This window comes from Ranitomeya imitator, chromosome 1 (assembly GCF_032444005.1).
Source record: "Ranitomeya imitator isolate aRanImi1 chromosome 1, aRanImi1.pri, whole genome shotgun sequence".
Taxonomy (NCBI): domain Eukaryota; kingdom Metazoa; phylum Chordata; class Amphibia; order Anura; family Dendrobatidae; genus Ranitomeya; species Ranitomeya imitator.
Window position 1 is genome coordinate 856,590,824 of NC_091282.1, and position 21,384 is coordinate 856,612,207.

At 44.5% G+C, this 21,384-nt stretch overlaps 1 protein-coding gene across 1 annotated transcript in view; it reads right to left on the reverse strand.

The window, feature by feature from the left end:
- Window positions 1–1,132: 1,132 nt before the first annotated feature.
- LOC138651553 (RNA-binding protein MEX3B-like) overlaps window positions 1,133–21,384 on the reverse strand; it is a 30,394-nt gene continuing 10,142 nt past the window's right edge. The window contains exon 2 of the mRNA XM_069741849.1: window positions 1,133–4,883. Within this exon, the coding sequence (XP_069597950.1) occupies window positions 3,625–4,883 (1,259 nt within the window). The 3' untranslated portion in view covers window positions 1,133–3,624. The remainder of the gene's footprint in view (window positions 4,884–21,384) is intronic.

A 21,384-nucleotide genomic window follows, 5' to 3' on the forward strand; every position in this document is an offset into this window, starting at 1 on the left:
GAGCTAAATTGGTGAGAAACTTGCCATGATGACACCATCTTACGGTTTTAACGTTCACTAATACACTGGCCAGTATCAAGGATTGTAAGCAATACTAAGCAGTTGGAAACATCATCATGTGAAGTATTATTGAAGATCCCTCATCAGAAAGGATTGAGTGTGGATAATCTCAATGAACATCTGTGTTAACAAAGGCAACATAGCCCAAGTCTGGCAATGACTGGAAAGGAACTATACAACTAAAACGTGGCACCTTATGGTATGGGAAGCGAATATGCTTTTATCTCGTTGCACGCATCTACTAAACCCAGAACTTTTTGCACCTGGTGATGCTGGACTTTATTCAATTTTATTGCTTCAAAGGGTATTCTTTGGTTCTTGTTCGATATGACTGCATGCATATGAAATAGTTGATCTTAAATGATTTGAAAAAATAAATAAATAAAAAATGGGGAAACAAAAAAAACAAAAAAAAAAAACTATTGTATACTACATTGTGCTATTTAGAATGCTAGCTTTAGTTTTTGTTTTTTTTTTAAACTCCGGTCTGGTGGTACAAAAGAAAACTGGTATAGTCAATGGCACATAAGCTTGTTGTGCAATAGGCTGAGCCCCCAAAACATCAGATTAAATTTTTACATTATGGCAATTAAAAATCACTACATTCGACAAGCCTTCTCAAATTGTACTAAAAGTATTCCCATTTACAAATCTATCCTCAAATGCGAAATGGCATCTTAACAGAAAATGCACCAATCAGAAAATATTAAATCTCTAACGTACTAGTTTCAAGGTGACAAACTCAACCAAATTTAAGTTTCAACACAGAAAGCGAAAAAGGTGTAGTCCAACCAAATAGAACGTTTACAAGTGTTCAAAATATACTTTTCATTACGATAGCTGCCCCTGATGTCAAAATTTCAGTGCCTGTCTGGTCCCCTGCTGGCTTCGTTCCAACACAGAAAGGGCGCTCCCTAACTTCTGTCAGCATGGTGTGAACAGCGCTTTCTGACCGAACCTGGTTAATAGTTAAAGAGGATTCGTCTCCAGGTCAAAAGTAGATAATATTTTCCTTCTTATTTTATTCCTGCTGCCCCCCGGAGTAAGCAGGTTTTTTTTGTGTGTTTTTTTTGGAACTCTGCCATATAGTGTTCCATATTGGGGTGCTACTGTTTATGGTCTTCACCAATGGGGTTGAAGGGTGTAGGTTGCTCCGCATGTTTCACTTTGAGCACCGCCCTCTTAGTAAAATTACACCCCAAAAAAGCCCATATCTTAGTAAGAATATAGCAGATTTTAATAAAATGGAAAACAGAATATTCAGGGGAGTAGAAGGGATTAAAAAGGAGCAAAAGCTGGCCACTTTTGACTTGCGACAGGTCTGCTTTAAGCCTGTTGAAACAATCCTGAAAATAGTGTGGACCAGAGCAAAAGTCCAGACATTGTTGTAACTTGCATGTCCAATTCATTTAAACAACTTTTTAAATAGGGCTACAACACGTTTAATGTCCAAACCTAATAGTTTGCAATTGTGGCAAGTTGGGTTTTTCAACTAGCCCTTCTGATTCAGAGTTTAATCGTACACATTGGCCTTCTCGGTAGTTCTTCCACTTTTTTTAATTTTTTTTATAGACTGCCTGAACTCAGAAGTACGAAGCTACAGAAGCAAAAAATGCTAAACATTAATCCCAGAATATATAAATAAAAATAAATAAAAAATATTCCGTCAGTTGAATAAATCGAAACATGCCAATACAACGACATAGGAAGCCTCTGTTCACACTGACAGCAGCTGTAACTCCTGATTTTAGTGGTCAAAATGGAAATTAATTATGGGGCTATTCTGCATTTTTAATGGACAGATGTGCATAGTATATTCTGACCATGAAAAGAAACAAGATTGTAAATTGAAAATACAAGTATGAACATGATGCTTTAAAAAAAATAAAATAAAATACAGTGTATATAGATACATTTAACATGGATAGTAAAAGAGCACTGGCAACCAAGACTTCAGTTCATTATTAAAATTGGACTTTTATAATCATTCTAAATAGGAAACAATAAAATGGAACCTACGGTACTTTCATCTGGGCACAGAAACTATATCATTATGGCAGCAGGGCGAACATATAATATATATTTTGTAGGTTATTAGTGTTGGATGATATATATATTCATTTATGTACGATTGCCCGTGCCTGAAAAATAACAGGCAGTTGATATGTACTATTGGGTGGAATAAGTTCTTCTACACAGAAATCTTTAAAAAAAACATTTTCGTCTCAAGTTAAGAGGAATCAATTTTGTAATCTATATAGCACATAAAAAGTATGAAATGTGTGCCTATTGCAAATCGAAAAAAATAAAAGCGCATTCACCCAATCAGCTCTAAGAGGGAACGTCCATATTAACGTGTGTTTTGACTTCAGATTCATGTTAAAAAATTAAAATGAAAATAAACGTAGCATGTAGTCCAATTTACAGACCAGACAAGAGTAAGAAACTAGCAGGCAACTCCTGTCTGTGTCCGCTATACCAGTGTTTCCCCACTCCAGTCATCACGGCCCCCAAAAGATCACGTTTTCAGGATTTTGCCAGTATTGCACAGGTGAGAACTTCTGATGCCTTGTTACCTCTTCCATCACCTGTGTAATACTAAGGAAATGCTGAAAACATGATGTTTAGGGATCGTGGGGACACTGCGTTACACGGACGGCCCACAAGGAGTCTGTCACTTCCACAATTTGCAGACGAGACTGGTGCAATAAATTAAGGAGACTACTAGTCCAGAAGCTAAATGCAAAAGCATATCCATCACTACCTCCTTTGCCTACCTCTAGTGGTTATTAATGAATATTGTGTAGTGAATTGAACATAGAAGTCTGAATACCATATATAACAATGAACAGCCATGCTAGTCTTCACTGGCCATCATTGCTCCATGCTAGAGCATAACCACTATATCAGAACACTGTGCACTCAGAAAGGAAGGCTTGATTTTATGGATCTGAATTAAAATATATGGCCAGTATTGCATCTATACAAGAGCAGCATTACATTGATCCCGTCTGTTACTGCAAGGAACTCCTGCTGAAATTTAAAGGGAATCCGTCACTACCCCGTGCCAGACACGATGCTTTTAATCTTTCATATTTTCGGATACAGCGCTGGTGTCCTTTCCATCGAGTACTACCAAGTCAGGGGTCTCCGTCATTACTGAATCAGGACAGCATACACCATATTGCCATCATTTTTGCAGCTGCAATATACTCCCATATATAAGATGCTATTGGAATGAGACAACCCTATTGATCACTGTCATGCCCTCCATTGTCTACACAAAAAGGTGCGTTCTCTCCTTTTCTCATTTAACTCATTAAGTGAATACTGCAAGATGGTTGGACCCAGTTGTGTTCTCCCGAGGCAAAATTGGCTTTCTGTAAACATATGAAACTTTTTTTTTGTACATTTTACACTGAACCAGCATAGTGACTTTCTACCCTTTGCATCTCTTAACATAATAGTCAACTGTTAAAACACTTTTTAAATTACAAAAAACAAAACAAAAACAGAACCAAGTAAGTCTAAAGCTTTGGCTAGTGTTATTGGCGGAATATGATGTTAAGAAAAGATACGGATTGCTTGGGTGGCAGGGGTATGGCAGGCTGGACACTCTGGTAACACTCGCTCACAGATTCGGATGGCACATTCCATACAGAAGAGATTATGGCCACAAGGCACTAGGGCTGCAATAACTTCACTCTCATAGCAAACTACACAGTCTCGTCCATTCTTGCGGTGGCCTTCTGAGCTGCTGGAGTCAGTGGGAGAACCAGATGCCACAGATGAACTGGTAGGAAGAGAGGAGGAGGATGAATAACCAGCACTATTCGAAAAAGATCCTTGGTTCGGCAGCCATGAAATACTACTGACTGGATCACTGTGTATCCGGCGGGCCAGTGGATGCTCAAGCCCAATACCATTATCAGGTACAGTAGGTGAGAGTAAAGGTGTCGTACAGCCACTAAATCCACTATGTCTTCTATGAGCTGGAGACCCACTGAGATTCTGAAGCTGTCCATGTGAAGCATCAAAAGTTGACCAAAGAGTTGTGGGTGTATTTAAATCCAGGGTAAGATGATCAAGGCCAAATTCACAATCTTCAATACCTACTGGAGGTTGTCCTGTGTTGGCTTCTCCTAGTTGAAAGCTTCCAGTCAGAACCGATCTAAAAGGACTTTCAGGGCCTTGTTCTCTGCCCTCTGTGCCATAGTAGGGACTCTCCAATGATGAGCTATGCAAAAGGTCATTTCGTGATGCACTGGAACCTCGACGAGGAGCTGGTACCTTGGACCATAAACTGCCCGTGACTCTCCCTAGGAAGTCCATGCAAACATCTGTACCATTTGAGTGGAAGTCATTATCTGGTTGGAAATCGATCACTGAACCTGTCCTCATGGTAATGTGAGCCTCTATCTCCTCGCGTGCACGGTCTACGTTTTCTGGCATCCCAGAAACTTCAAAAACAGGTTCTTTGTCTCGACTGGGTGTTACAATATAAGTGTGAGTACTTTGTTGGATCCGCTTAATGGTAGCACCTTTCGGCCCTACCACAAGACCAACCACGCGATATGGGACACGGACCTGAATCGTAGTTTGACCTGGTAAGTTTGGAGGTCCCTGTGTAGATCCTGGAATTCCACTAATTTTATTTCTGGTGGCTCTTATAATGGAAAAATGTTCGGCTGCTGCAAGGATCTCAAGCTTGGCCATTTCTACATCTTCTTTCCTTCCAGTCACAATAAAGATAGGCTCATCTCCTCGCAAAGGAGTTTTGATGTAAGTATTCGTCTTGGCTCGAAGAGCTTTTATTTTACACCCTATTTAAAAAAGAAAAAAAAAAAAAAAAGAAAGAGAGAGAGAATAGATATTAGAAAAGAATTTAGAAAAATAAAATGCTTCTTATACCAGAAAGATCTACCCATTATCAATTATGTTAAAAGATTGGACTTTTACAGACATGGCAAAACCAAATAGTGTGATCGCTTGTACAATATGCAATACATTAGTAATGCAGTATACAGCTAAAATTACAGACTCCTATGTAGTCCAGCAACTCGTTGCAGTCACACTACCATAAATGGTGCAATGCGACTCCACTGATTAGAAACAATGGCGTCGCAATAACTAAAAAAAAAAAAAAAAAAAAAGTAGCCCCAACATTGATTCTAATATAAAAATGTATCAGAGGTTCACATATACAGAAATCACGCCATTCTATCAAAGTGACTATATGAAAACTGTACTCAGCAGGCCCATAGACAATACAAGAAGCGGAGACTGTATATGTGCATCTCATGCTTCCATCTGTTCTCAGGGTTTTAAGGCTATGTGTACACGTTGCGGATTTGACTGCGGGTCCGCAGTGGATTAGCAGCAGTTTTCCATGCGGTTTACAGTACCATGTAAACCTATGGAAAACCAAATCCGCTGTGCCCATGCTGCGGAAAATACAATGAGGAAATGCTGTGGTGTATTTTCCACAGCATGTCAATTCTTTGTGCGGATTCCACAGCGTTTTACACCTGTTCCGTAATTGGAATCCACAGGTGTAAAACCGCAGGTGGAATCCGCACAAAAACGCATGAAATCCGCAATGTGGGCACATAGCCTAAAGCCCCAATTTCAGAACCAGCAAGTTATCCCCAATCTACAGTGGGTACGGAAAGTATTCAGACTCCTTTAAATTTTTCACTGTGTTTTATTGCAGCCATTTTGGTTAATTCAAAAAAAGTTTAATTTTTTTCACATTAACCCCTTCATGACCGGGGGATTTTTTCGTTTTTCCGTGTTCGTTTTTCGCTCCCCTCCTTCCCAGAGCCATAACTTTTTTATTTTTCCGTCAATTTGGCCATGTGAGGGCTTATTTTTTGCAGGACGAGTTGTACTTTTGAACAACATCATTGGTTTTAGCATGTCGTGTACTAGAAAACGGGAAAAAAATTCCAAGTGCGGTGAAATTGCAAAAAAAGTGCAATCCCACATTGGTTTTTTGTTTGGCTTTTTTGCTAGGTTCACTAAATGCTAAAACTGACCTGCCATTATGATTCTCCTGGTCATTACAAGTTCATAGACACCAAACATGACTAGGTTATTTTTTATCTAAGTGGTGAAAAAAAATTCCAAACTTTGCTAAAAAAAAAAAAAAAAAAAAAAAAAAAAATTGCGCCATTTTCAGATACTCGTAGCGTCTCCATTTTTCATCATCTGGGGTCGGTTGAGGGCTTATTTTTTGCGTGCCGAGATGACGTTTTTAATGATAGCATTTCGGTGCAGATACGTTCTTTTGATCGCCCGTTATTGCATTTTAATGCAATGTCGCGGCGACCAAAAAAACGTAATTCTGGCGTTTCGAGTTTTTTCCCCGCTACGCTGTTTAGCGATCAGGTTAATACTTTTTTTTAATTGATAGATCGGGTGATTCTGAGCGCGGCGATACCAAATATGCGTAGATTTGATATTTTTTTTATTGATTTATTTTGATTGGGGAGAAAGGGGGGTGATTTAAACTTTTATGTTTTTTTTATTTTTTTCACATTTTTTTAAACTTTTTTTTTTTAACTTTTGCCATGCTTCAATAGCCTCCATGAGAGGCTAGAAGCAGGCACAACCCGATCGGCTCTGCTACATAGCAGCTATCTGCTGATCGCTGCTATGTAGCAGAATTGCACGTGTGCTGTGAGCGCCGACCACAGGGTGGCGCTCACAGCGACGGGCAATCAGTAACCATAGAGGTCTCAAGGACCTCTATGGTTACCATTCACAAGCATTGCCGACCCCCGATCATGTGACGGGGGTCGGCGATGACGTCATTTCCGGCCGCCCGGCCGGAAGCGGTAGTTAAATGCCGCTGTCTGCGTTTGACAGCGGCATTTAACTAGTTAATAGGTGCGGGCAGATCGCGATTCTGCCCGCACCTATTACGGGCACATGTCAGCTGTTCAAAACAGCTGACATGTCCCGGCTTTGGTGCGGGCTCACCGCGGAGCCCTGCATCAAAGCAGGGGAGCCGGCATCGGACGGTATAGTACGTCCGATGCCGGTAAGGGGTTAATGTCCACTCTGCACCCCATCTTGACTGAAAAAAAAAACCAAAAAACAGAAATGTAGAAATTTTTGCAAAGTTCATAAAAAAGAAAACCTTAAATATCACATGGTCATAAGTATTCAGACCCTTTGCTCAGACACTCCTATTTAAGTCACATGCTGTCCATTTCCTTGTGATCCTCCTTGAGATGGTTCTACTCCTTCATCGGAGTCCAGCTGTGTTTAATTAAACTGATAGGACTTGATTTGGAAAGGCACACACCTGTCTATATAAGAGCTCACAGTGCATGTCAGTCCAAATGAGAATCACGAGGTCAAAGGAACTGGCCAAGGAACTCAGACAGAATTGTGGCAAGGCAAAGATCTGGCCAAGGTTACAACAAAACTTGGGAGAAGAGCCTTGGTGAGAGAGGTAAAGAAGAATCCCAAGATCACTGTGGCTGAGCTCCAGAGATGCAGTAGGGAGATGGGAAAGTTCCACAAAGTAAATTATCACTGCAGCCCTCCACCAGTCAGGTCTTTATGGTAGAGTGGTCTGACGGAAGCCTCTCCTGAGAGCAAAACATATGAAAGCCCGCACAGAGTTTGCTAAAAAAAAAAAACCCATGAAGGACTCCCAGAGTATGAGAAATAAGATTCTCTGGTCTGATGAGACGAAGACAGACCTTTTTGGTAATAATTCTAAGACGTATGTGTGGAGAAAACCAGGTACTACTCATCATCTGCCTAATACAATCCCAACAGTGAAACATGGTGGTGGCAGCATCATGCTATGGAAGTGTTTTTCAGCTGCAGGAACAGGACGACTGGTTGTCATTGAAGGAAACATGAATGTGACCAAGTACAGAGATATCCTGGAGGAAAACCTCTTCCAGAGTGCTCTGGACCTCAGACTTGGCCAAAAGGTTCACCTTCCAACAAGACAATGATTTTAAGTACACAGCTAAAATAACTAAGGAGTGGCTTCAGAACAATTCTGTGACCATTCTTGACTGGCCCAGACCTAAACCCAATTGAGCATCTCTGTAGAGACCTGAAAATGGCTGTCCACCAACGTTCACTATCCAAACTGACGGAATTTTTTTTTAATTTACCAAATGGCTGCAATGAAAGAGTGAAAAAATTTAAAGGGGGTATACCGTATATGAATACTTTCTGTACCCACTGTATTGATCAGTAATAAGTATATATTGCTGGTTCCAGGATCAGGGCATTTAGGGTATCTGCACACGTCAGGATTTCTTGCAGAAATTTTCCTGACAAAAACCGGACATTTCTGCCAGAAATCCGCATGCATTTTTTTTTTCGCGTTTTTTTTTCATGCGTTTAACACGTTTTTGATGTGTTTGTGGTGCGTTTTTTCCAAATGCATAGAATAGCGGGAAAAACGCAGAAAATCCTCAAAATTAATGAACATGCTGCTTTTTTTTACCACGATGCCTTTTTTTTTGGCGGAAAAAAAACGCATCATGTGCACAAAACATGCAGAATGCATTCTAAATGATAGGATGCATAATGTATGTGTTTTTTAATGAGTTTTTATAGCGTTTTTACCGCGAAAAAAACTGAACGTGTGCTATATATATATATTTATATTTATTTATTTATTTATTTATATTAGGAAAAAAGGAACAGCACAACACTTGTACTTATCTTCGGGTGCAAGGCCCCAGGCAACCAGTCCAACGATTGCACCAAATTCACATAGAAAAAAAGAGGCAGCACTCCATTGTAAAGTGAAAAAAAGTGGAAGGTTTTAATCAACCCACATAGCCGGGTGATGTTTCAGCTCCATCTGAGCCTTTTTCAAGCCTTTTTCAGCTCTTCCCCTGTTCAGCGGTCACGTGGGACCACTCATTAAAGTTATGAATATGGACTCCACTCCCATAGGGGAGGAGCCGCATATTCATTTCTCTAATGAGCGGTGCCAGTGACCGCTGACAGAGGAAGAGGCTGCGGCACCCGGAGACCATCTGTCCGGGATAAGGAGCCAGGGATGCCGGGAGCAGGTAAGTATTACATATTCACCAGTCCCCGTTCCACACGCCGGGCGCCGCTCTGTCTTCCCGTCCTCTGGCTCTGACTGTCCAGGTCAGAGGGCGGGATGACGTATAGTGTGCGCGCCGCCCTCTGCCTGAACAGTCAGTGCGGAGAGATGCCGGGACGGGACGTTGAGGAGCTGCAAGCAAGAGAGGAGAGTATGGCATTTTTTTTTTTTTTTTATTGCAGCAGCCGCAGCATTATATAATAATAATAATAATAATAATAATTTTATTTATATAGCGCCAACATATTCCGCAGCGCTTTACAAATTATAGAGGGGACTTGTACAGACAATAAACATTACAGCATAACAGAAATACAGTTCAAAACAGATACCAGGAGGAGTGAGGGCCCTGCTCGCAAGCTTACAAACTATGGGGAAAAGGGGAGACACGAGAGGTGGATGGTAACAATTGCTTTAGTTATTCGGACCAGCTATAGTGTAAGGCTCAGGTGTTCATGTAAAGCTGCATGAACCAGTTACCTGCCTAAGTATGTAGCAGTACAGACACAGAGGGCTAATACTGCATAAAGTGTATGAGAACATGATGCGAGGAACCTTTTTTTTTTTTTTTTTTATTATAAATAGGCCACACAGGGATAGTTAGGTTAATGCATTGAGGCGGTAGGCCAGTCTGAACAAATGAGTTTTTAGGGCACGCTTAAAACTGTGGGGATTGGGGATTAATCGTATTAACCTAGGTAGTGCATTCCAAAGAATCGGCGCAGCACGTGTAAAGTCTTGGAGACGGGAGTGGGAGGTTCTGATTATTGAGGATGCTAACCTGAGGTCATTAGCGGAGCGGAGGGCACGGGTAGGGTGGTAGACTGATACCAGGGAGGAGATGTAGGGTGGTGCTAAGCCATGGAGTGCTTTGTGGATGAGGGTAGTAGTTTTGTACTGGATTCTGGAGTGGATGGGTAGCCAGTGTAATGACTGGCACAGGGTAGAGGCATCGGTGTAACGGTTGGTGAGGAATATGATCCTGGCAGCAGCATTCAGGACAGATTGGAGTGGGGAGAGTTTGGTAAGAGGGAGGCCGATTAGTAGAGAGTTACAATAGTCCAGACGAGAATGAATGAGTGAAACAGTCAGAGTTTTTGCAGAGTCGAAATTAAGAAAAGGGCGAATTCTAGAAATGTTTTTGAGATGCAGGTAAGAAGAGCGAGCCAGTGATCGGATGTGGGGGGTGAATGAAAGGTCAGAATCAAGGATGACCCCAAGGCAGCGGGCATGTTGCTTTGGAGTAATGGTGGAACCGCACACGGAGATGGCAATGTCAGGCAAAGGTAGGTTAGTAGAGGGAGAGAACACGAGGAGTTCAGTTTTTGACAGGTTTAGTTTCAGATAGAGGGAGGACATGATGTTAGAGACAGCGGTAAGACAATCACTGGTGTTTTCTAAAAAGGTCGGTGTGATATCAGGAGCAGAAGTGTATAATTGGGTGTCGTCAGCATAGAGATGGTACTGGAAACCAAATCTACTGATTGTTTGTCCAATAGGGGCAGTATACAACGAGAAGAGTAGGGGGCCTAGGACTGATCCTTGAGGAACCCCAACAGTAAGGGGAAGGTGAGAGGAGGAGGAACCAGCAAAACATACAGTGAAGGATCGGTCAGAGAGATAGGAGGAGAACCAGGAGAGAACGGTGTCCTTGAGGCCGATGGAGCGGAGCATAGTGAGGAGGAGCTGATGATCCACAGTGTCAAATGCTGCAGAGAGATCCAAGAGAATTAGCATGGAGTAGTGACCATTAGATTTAGCTGTTAGTAGGTCATTAGAGACTTTAATGAGGGCAGTTTCAGTAGAGTGTAAAGAGCGGAAGCCAGATTGAAGAGGGTCGAGAAGAGAGTTATCTGAGAGATAGCGGGTAAGACGGGAGTGGACCAGGCGTTCGAGGAGTTTAGAGATGAAGGGAAGATTAGAGACAGGTCTATAATTAGCGGCACAGTTTTGATCGAGGGATGGTTTTTTAAGTAATGGATGTATGATGGCATGCTTAAATGAGGAGGGAAAAATACCGGAAGTGAGGGAAAGGTTGAATATTTTTGTTAGGTGAGAGGTGATAGCCGGGGAAAGGGACTGGAGGAGATGTGATGGAATGGGGTCACTGGTGCAAGTGGTCGGGCGAGAAGATGCAAGGAGCTTGCTTACTTCTTCTTCTGTAACTGCTTCAAAGTCAGAGAGTGAACTAGATGCAGTGGGGGAGGGAGGACAGTGCATGGTATGAAGAGATTGGGAGATGATTTCCTGTCGAATGTGGTCAATTTTTTCTTTGAAGTAATTGGCCAGATCGTCAGCACGGAGATCCGTGGTTGGGGCCTGCTCTCTTGGGTTGAGTAGGGACTGGAACGTGTCAAAGAGACGTTTAGGGTTATTGGACAGGGAGGTGATGAGGGTGTTGAAGTAGGTTTGTTTGGAGAGGTGAAGGGCAGAATTGTATGTCTTTAGCATGAACTTATAATGGATGAAATCTTCGGGTAGATTATATTTTCTCCACAGACGTTCTGCGCACCTGGAGCACCGCTGCAGGAAACGTGTTTGCAGCGTGTGCCACGGTTGTTGCCGTCTGTGCCGAGTTGTTTTATGTATAGGAGGAGCAGCTTCATCCAGAGCACTTTGCAGGGTTTCATTGTAATGCTTCAGAGCAGAATCAGGACATGAGATGGAGGAAATAGGGGCCAATGAGGACTGCAAGTTCATCATAAGTTTCTGGGTGTTAATGGCCTGTATGTTTCTATAGGTGTGGAAAGTGGGGGTGACCTGAGCGGGATGGCAGTTCTTGATAGAGAATGAAAGAAGGTTGTGGTCAGAGAGCGGGAGAGGGGAGTTTGTGAAGTCATCCACTGAGCAAAGTCGGGAGAAGACCAAGTCAAGGGAGTTTCCATCTTCATGTGTTGGAGAGTTAGTATGCTGCGAGAGGCCAAAAGAGGAGGATAGAGATAAAAGGTGAGAAGCAGATGGGGAGAGGGGAGAGATATATACCGGTAGCACAGTTTTATATGGCACATCTATGGGGCAATAATGAACGGTGCAGAGCACTATATGGCAGAGCTTTCTATGGGGCAATAATGAACGGTGCAGAGCACTATATGGCAGAGCTTTCTATGGCACATCTATGGGGCAATAATGAACGGTATGCAGAATTATATATGGCACAGCTTTATATGGAGCAATAATGAACGGTATGGAGCATCTATTTTTATTTTTGAAATTCACCGGTAGCTGCTGAATTTCCTACCCTAGGCTTATACTCGAGTCAATAAGTTTTCCAAAGTCGCGTTTCATATGACACGTTCAGCGCCATTTCTCAGCCAATGAAGGTGGACGCAGAGTGTGGGCAGCGTGATGACATAGGTCTCAGTCCCCACCATCTTAGAGAAGGGCATTACAGTGATTGGCTTGCTTTCTGCGGCGTCACAGGGGCTATAAAGGGGCGTGCACGCCGACCGCCATCTTACTGCTGCTGATCTGAGCATAGGGAGAGGTTGCTGCCGCTTCGTCAGAAGCAGGGATAGCGTTAGGCAGGGAATATAAACCCCCAAACTGCTTGTGCTGGAGCGATTTCCACTGTCCAACACCACCTTTTCCTTGCAGGGACAGTGGAGGCTAGATTTCTGTGCATCAGCTCTGTAGATTAGGCTGCCTTATAAAGCTCCCTGATAGCTGCATTGCTGTTTGTACGCCGCTGTGCAAACCAACTGCTTTTTCAAAGCACAAATCGTGTTGTTCCTTCCTTTCTGCACAGCTATCTTGTTTGTTTGTCCACACTTGTGTGCAGCAGTCCTTTTTATTGCTGCCTGCCATACTTTTCTGAGATTACTGTAGGGAGATAGTAATTGTAGTACAGTATATATATCTTCAAGCCACTTTCTGCCCCTGAAACTGTGTAGTGTGAAACAGTGGGCCTGTATTTTTCTGCACTGTCCCGCACCTAAAAAGGGGGATTTATATTGCCAATCAGTGCATCTGTGCCAGTCCAGTCTGTTGTATCTGTCAGTTATTTTGTGCCACAGAAACAATACTGTAAAACAGTGGGCGAGATTTATTCACTAGTCTTCCATATGAAAACAAAAAGGGGAGATTAATCTTGGCAAATCTGTGCCAGTCCAGTCTGTGGTATCGGTCTGTCATTTTGTGCCACTGAAACAATACTGTAAAACAGTGGGCCAGATTTATTCACTAGTCTCCCATCAAAAAAAAAAAAAAAAAAAAAAGAAGGGAAGATTAATATTGGCAAATCTGTGCATCTGTGCCAGTCCAGTCTGATTTTCTGCCACAGAAAATATACTGTAATACAGTGGGCCAGATTTATTCACTAGTCTTCCATATAAAAAAAAAAGGGGAGATTTTTATTTCCAGTGTGTGCATCTGCGTCAGTCCTGTTAGTGGCATATCTGTCAGCCACTGAAACTGTGTACTGTAATACAGTGGGCCTGATTTACCCTGCAGTCTCACACACCTATAAAGGGAGATTTAAATTCACAACAATTTTGCGTCCACCTTGTAACTGGTTTTACAGTACCAAATACTGTTTGTTAGTTTGGTTACATATTTCCAAGAATGAGGAAGTCTGGTGGAAGAGGTCGTGGCCGGTCATTGCCAGCTGGTAATGATGGTAGTGGTGATGGAGCATCAGGTGGTCGTGGGAAAAGCAATATAGCACCTAAGTCTCGAGTTGTTCAGCCACCGTCATCGTCTGGCTACACAAGGCCTTGAACGCTCCCTTTTCTGGGAGTAGGAAAACCGCTTTTAAAGCCGGAGCAGCAGGAACAAGTTTTGGCTTTCCTTGCTGACTCTGCCTCTAGCTCTTTTGCCTCCTCTTCGGAAAGTGCAAAATGTAAAAGCAGCGCGTCGTCAGTGGACGTTCCCGGTCAGGGACAAGTCGCTTCCTTGCGTTCTTCACCCAGAACAACAGAGAAGGATGCGTCAGGCGACACAACGGGTTACTCCATGGAGCTCTTTACACATAACAATTTCCCTTTCTAACCCAGGAACGGTAACAGGCCATGCCCATTACAAGATGAATCGGACAGGGAGTGCACAGATGCACAGCCACAGCCAGATTATTATGCTGTTCCTTTGACTCAGATCACAACATTGCCCTCGCAGTGTACTGATCCAGAATCTGACCCAGATGAGACTATGGAGCCCCGTCACGAACGCTATAGCACCAGCTTACACGGTGACACAGAGGAAGGTGCACAGGACATAGAAGAGGAGGTCATAGATGACCCAGTTGTTGACCCCGATTGGCAGCCATTGGGGGAACAGGGTGCAGCCGGCAGTAGCTCTGAAGCGGAGGAGGAGGAGCCACAGCAGGCATCAACATCGCAACAGGTTCCATCTGGCAGGCCCGTATCTGGCCAAAAGCGTGTGGCAAAACCAAAAACAGTTGTAGGACAGCGTGGACATCCGGTTAAAGTAGCTCAGTGAGCAATGCCTGAAAAGGTATCCGATAGTAGGAAGAGTGCAGTCTGGCATTTTTTTAACCAAGATCCAAATGATCAGTACAAAGTCATCTGTAAGAAATGCTCAAGGACCTTCAGCAGAGGTCAGAATGTTAAAAATCTAAATACAAGTTGCATGCGTAGACATTTAACCACCATGCACTTAAAAGCCTGGACTAACTACCCTTAACGTTGTTGCACCCTCTCACAATGAAGCTAGTCAGCAATGCTACATCCCTTCCCTCACTGTAAGCCCACCGTTTACCACACCACCTGCAGCAAATGTGGAGGTTTCGTCGCAAGGCCAAAGCAGTCAGGGAATAACCAGGTTGTTGGTAGGAAACACTGTATGTAGGCCAACAGCAAGAATACCATCACTAACCCTCTCTCAGTCTGCCATGTCCACCGGCACCCCCACTAGTTCCATCATATGCAGCTCTCCAGTCCAGCTCACCCTACAAGAGACTCTCGTTAGGAAAAGGAAGTACTCATCCTCGCATCCGCGTACACAGGGTTTGAACGCCCACATTGCTAGACTAATCTCGTTAGAGATGATGCCCTACCGGTTAGTTGAAAGCGAAGCTTTCAAAGCCCTGATGGACCACGCTGTACCACGCTACGAGCTACCCAGTCGACATTTCTTTTCGAGAAAAGCCATCCCAGCCCTCCACCAGCATGTAAAAGACCACATTGTCCATGCACTCAGGCAATCTGTGAGTAGAAAGGTGCACCTGACAACAGATGCATGGACCAGTAGGCATGGCCAGGGGTGTTACGTGTCCATCACAGCACACTGGGTTAATGTGGTGGATGCAGGGTCCACAGGGGACAGCAATATTGGGACAGTTCTGCGTAGCCCACGGTCTAGGAAACCGTTGGCTGCAGGCGTTCGCCCCCCCCCCCCCTTTCTCCTCCTCCAGCAGAAGCGAGAGCTCGTCCACAGACCGCAGTCGCACGACCACTCCATCCGCAGCTGCCACTGTTGCACATGAGGTGTCCCATTATGGAACAGCTAGTGGCAAGCGTCAGCAGGCTGTATTGGCAATGAAGTGTTTGGGTGACAACAGACACCGCGGAAGTTCTGTCCGAGTTCTTCCATCAAGAAACTCAGTCATGGCTGGGCAGTGTACATCTTGAGGCAGGCAAGGTAGTGAGTGATAACGGAAGGAATTTTATGGCTGCCATAGCCCTTTCACAACTGAAAGACATTCCTTGCCTGGCTCACACCTTAAACCTGGTGGTGCAGTGCTTCCTGAAAAGTTATCCGGGGTTACCCGACCTGCTCCTGAAGGTGCGCAGACTTTCGCACATCCGCTGTTCGCCCGTACACTCCAGCCGTATGCAGAACCATCAGCGATCTTTGAACCTTCCCCAGCAATGCCTAATCATCGACGTTGCAACAAGGTGGAACTCCACACTGCACATGCTTCAGAGACTGTACGAACAGAGGCGTGCTGTTATGTATTTGTGGGAGGATACACATACACGGGCAGGCAGTTGGATGGCAGATATGGAGTTGTCAGGTGTGCAGTGGTCGAAGCTACAAGACCTCTGTCAAGTCCTTCAGTGTTTTGAGGAATGCACACGGCTGGTTAGTGCAGACAACGCCATAATAAGCATGAGCATCCCCCTAATGTGTCTGCTGATGCAAAGTTTGACGCACATAAAGGATCAGGCGTCTGCAGCCGAGGAAGAGGAAAGCCATGATGACAGTCAGCCATTGTCTGGTCAGGGAAGTCTACTGGACGAGGTGGCGGGCGAAGAGGAGGAGGACGAGGAGGATGATGGGGATGAGTATTTTTTGGATTAGGAAGCTTCTCAGGGGGCAATAGAAACTGGTGGCGTTGCAAGGCCAGGTTCAGGGTTTTTGAGGGAGGCAAGTGACGTTGATTTGCCCGAAAGTGCTCCTCAACCCAGCACAAGCAGTGAATTGACAACTGGAACATTGGCCCAGATTGCGGATTATGCCTTGCGTATCCTAAAAAGGGACCCCCACATTATAAAAATGACCACCGATGACGATTACTGGTTGGCCTGCCTCCTGGATCCACGCTATAAGGTGAAACTGCAAAACATCATGTCACATGAGAACCTTGAACAAATATTGGCAACCAAACAAGCAACTCTTGCTGACCGTTTGATTCAGGCATTCCCAGCACAGCGCCGGTGATGGTTCCCACACGAGCTGCAGGGGGCAACAGGGCAGAGTTGTTAGAGGTGCACAAATCAGAAGTGGCGTTGGACAGAGGGGGTTTTCCGACCAGGTTGTGGAGTGATATCGCAATGACCGCAGACAGGACAGGTACTGCAGCATCAATTCAAAGTGACAGGAGACAACATTTGTCCAGTATGGTTACTAACTATTTTTCCTCCCCTATCGATGTTCTCCCTCACCCGTCATTCCCATTTGATTACTGGGCATCCAAAATAGACACCTGGCCTGAATTGTCCGAATATGCATTGCAGGAGCCCTCTTGCCCAGCAGCTAGTGTGCTATCAGAAAGAGTATTCAGTGCTGCTGGTTCAATACTGACCGAAAAAAGGACTCGTCTGGCTACCCAAAATGTTGATGATCTAACCTTCATTAAAATGAACCACTCATGGATTTCTAATTATTTTGCCTCACCTTTCCCAGCTGACACCTAGCTTTCCTTTAAAAAGGTCTTACTGAGTGTTCCAATTTCTCCATTTGCAGCTGCTGTATGTCCAGCATACGACATGTTTACACCTCCCTAAATGGGCTGACTCCCCCCACGTGGCCGTGGTCTCGCCACTTGGCGAAAGCACCCATGAGAGTGCCGTTTGTCTGAAGAGGTGTGTGCGCCCACTTTTGGTCGACCGCACTGGCACCGGGTCCCTCATAGTACAATGAAGTGTCTCTGGCGGTGGTGGCGTGCACCCAACGTCAGACACACCGTTGTAACATGAGGGGCCATGGGCCTGTACCGCCGGGCACGAGAGAGTGCCCCCCCACCCCAAACTGTGCTCTACCACTTGCAAAATTATCCGTCACTGCTCCACCGCTGTTTAGTCTATGCGCTGACATCCTTCAATGCCTGGCACTGACAATACCAATGTGTTGACATGTATGATGCTACTTAAAATATTTAGTGGCCCTGTCCTACATTTACACCAGTAAATACTTTGCGCCAAATAACAATGTCTGAAAGTCAGCAGAGGAGCCCACCCCTGTACCTAAGTATGCCACCCTTTTTTTTTTGTTTGTTTTGTTTTTTTGCGAGACATTAACATCTATGTATTATTTTGGAGTACTAACTGTGTCAGACACTCCTTCCAATTGTCCTCCGCTGACCACACCAATGCTGCCTGTGTACCCCTGCAAGATAATTGAAACTGCATTGAGCCTCCTTTTGTTATTTTAGGCCTACTAAGTCTGTCTGCGGTCCCTCCTTCCAATTGTCCTCCACTGACCACACCAATGCCGACCATGTACCCATGTAACCTTTTTTAAACCTGCATCAAGCCAACTTTGTGGTGTAAGGCCTACTAGCAGTGTCTGTCTGTGCCACTCAATACAGCTGTCCTCTTAAAAAAAAAAAAAAATGACCTGCAATTATCAGGTTTTCAGCCTATCGGAATTTTAAAACTGCAGTGGGGCTACTAGTTTGGTTGGGGCCTACTAACAGTGTCTGCCGCTCCAAGGTGTTCTCCTGGTTGCCTTTCCTGAGCTTCTATCTTCAGGCTCTTGTTAAATAGTTGTTAAATGGAACAACTGAATTTGGCCTACTAGTTAGGTTGGGGCCTACTAATGGTGTCTGCCTGTTTACTACTGTTACCAATTTTGAACTGCATTTAGACTACTTACTGATTTGGGCCTACTCACTGTGTCAGCCTCTCATTACAGTTGTCCTCCACTGAACAAAGCAATGCCGCCTGGTTAGTCCGGTTACCAATTTTTAACTGCTTTTTGCCTACTTTTGTATTTGGGACTATATCTGTGTTTCCTCCTCATCCTGCCCATTGCCCAGCCAGTGCTAGATGACTCTGCTGGTACATTGACCCAGACCGCTACATTCCCCTTGCACGCTACACAGCCAGATTCTGACCCTGCTGAAAGTGAGGTTCCCCTTCCCACATACTATACCACCTTACACGGGGACAAAGAGGAAGGTGCAGATGAAAGTGCAGGTTCCTTCATCAGGTGGGGGGGGGGGGGGGGGGGGAGATACCCGTTGGCGACGTCACTGGCATAGGGCCCCTCATAGTACGCAAAAGTGTCGCTGCCGGTGGGAGGCGCCCCCGCCGTGCAAACACACCGCCGTACTTTGATGGGCCCTGTGCCAGTGCCAACGAGTGGGCCCCCCCTGCTTGCTCAGGATCACAGCACTTGCAAAGTTTAAATACTTACCTCTCCCTGCTCCACTGCCGTGGGCCCACTAAATACTTGACCCAGCCATACCCCCAACTTTAGCCAAATGACCCCCAATGTCCAATGCCTAACTATTATTATAAGGTAAATTAAGATTGACAAGCTTCAGTACCAAGAATGGATGCTTTTGCCATTAAAATGGGCACTGTAGGCGTTTTCCTGGCCTCCACTCACTGCCGACTATGCTTCCCCATTGACTTGCATTGGGTTTCTTGTTTCGGTCGATCCCCGACTTCCCAATAATCGGCCGATTTCACTCGACTCGACTTTTGAGATAGTCGGGTTTCGTGAAACCTGACTCGACCCTAAAAAAGTAAAAGTCGCTCAACCCTAGTCATGATCAACATTTGTGCAGCATTATATGGGGCATATTTTAATATGGAGCCCATCATAAACTGTATGGAGCATTATATGGGGCTCCTGATTCAATATGGATATTCATAAACACTTAACCTACTGATGGCTCAATTAATTTTACTTTTAATGGCATCTATTTTTATTTTTGAAATTTCCTGGCAGCTGCTGCATTTTCCACCCTAGGCTTATGCTCGAGTCATTAAGTTTTCCCAGTTTTTTGTGGCAAAATTAGGGGGGGGGGGGGGGGTCGCCTTATACTCGAGTATATACGGTACATGGGAAAAAAAAAAAAGAAAAAACATACACAAGAAAAAGTTGTATGGAAATGAAAAATCCCCAACTGCTGTTTTTTGTTCATTCTGCCTCCAAAACATTACCAATAAGGTTTGGCTCACATTTATCCAGAGCATCTACATCGGGGGTTTCCATGTAAATCTCCAAAATAAAAGAGATTCAGACAAAACCCTCAATGGAACAGATACACAGTATGTTATTTCTGGTGTATACAGTGACGGGATGTGAGCAAACAGCCAGGGGGCTCTATAATGGACACCATACACACCTGTGCAGTATATACAGGATGGTATGTCTGATGTAGAAATGGGCGACACCGAACACGGACTTCACCAGGAAGTCAGTGTAAGGGTATTGTGCACACGTTGCGGATTCCTCTGCGGATTTTTGAGCGGATTCTGAAGAATGCGCAGGTAAAATGACCTGCGTTTTACGTGCAGAGTCCACCTGTGGATTCCTATAATGGAATAGGTGTAAAATGGTGCGGATTCCGCACAATGAATTGACATGCTGCGGAAAATAAACTGCAGCGTTTCCACGCGGTATTTTCCGAACCATGGGCACTGCGGATTTGGTTTTCCATAGGTTTACATGGTACTGTACATCGCATGGAAAACTGCTGCGGATCCGCAGCCAAATCCATAACGTGTGCACAGACCCTTACTGTTGTGGTCCGGCTCCCAGGTTTGCCAGTGCCACTCTATCATGCACATGACAGGGCAACAAAAACCATTTTTGACCGGCAGTAAAATCATCAGCGCCAGTCAGACAGCCGCAGCTCCCACGCTGCTAAATGACAGAGTGAGCGCGCAGCTGTGATCGGAGGTATAAAGTTTACCTTCGATTAATGGTGCCAGCTGTTGGGACTACAGCTCCCATCATCCGACGCCTGCTGCTGCTAAACAGTGAAAGCAGGAGTGGCTGATGGGAGTATTCATCATCCAGCTCCCGCACTGTAATATATATATTTATAATATACTAGATGGTGGCCCGATTCGAACGCATCGAGTATTCTAGAATATGTATGTAGTTTATTTATGAAGTAAACGTGAATGAATTATATGGGACTGTGACTGAGAAATTATTGAGTAAACGTAACACTATGGCTACGCCGATGCAGCGGCGCACAACGCAAATAAAAACGCACCAAAACGCACGCAAAAACACTGCGTTTTGCGACGCATGCGTCCTTTTTTGCCAAAATTTGGACGCAAGAAAAATGCAACTTGTTGCGTTTTATGCGCCCGACGCTTGCGGCAAAAAAAACGCATGCGTCGCACAACGCATGTCCATGCGTCCCCCATGTTAAGTCTAGGGGCGCATGACGCATGCGTCGTCCGACGCAAACACGCAAAACGCTAACGTGAACGTAGCCTATGTGGCACTATGACTGACAGAACTTGTCCAGTAAACGCGAGTGAACTACGTCGCACTGCGAGTGGGGGGTTAAATTCTGCTCCAATAATCAGCGACACAGGATTTCCGTTACAGACAGACAGAATTAGACGAGATATATATAGATATTCTAGAATATGCTAGCCCGCGCAGTAGTATATAATACAGCCCACGTAATATATTGCACAGCCCACGCAGTATATAGGAATGTGGGCATCATATCCATGTTAGGAAAAAAAAAAAGAAAAGAAAAAAAAGAATGAAAATAAAATAGTTATATACGGTACTCACCCTCCGTTGGCCCCCGGATCGAAGCGGTTACCGACGCTCCTCACGCGCTCCGG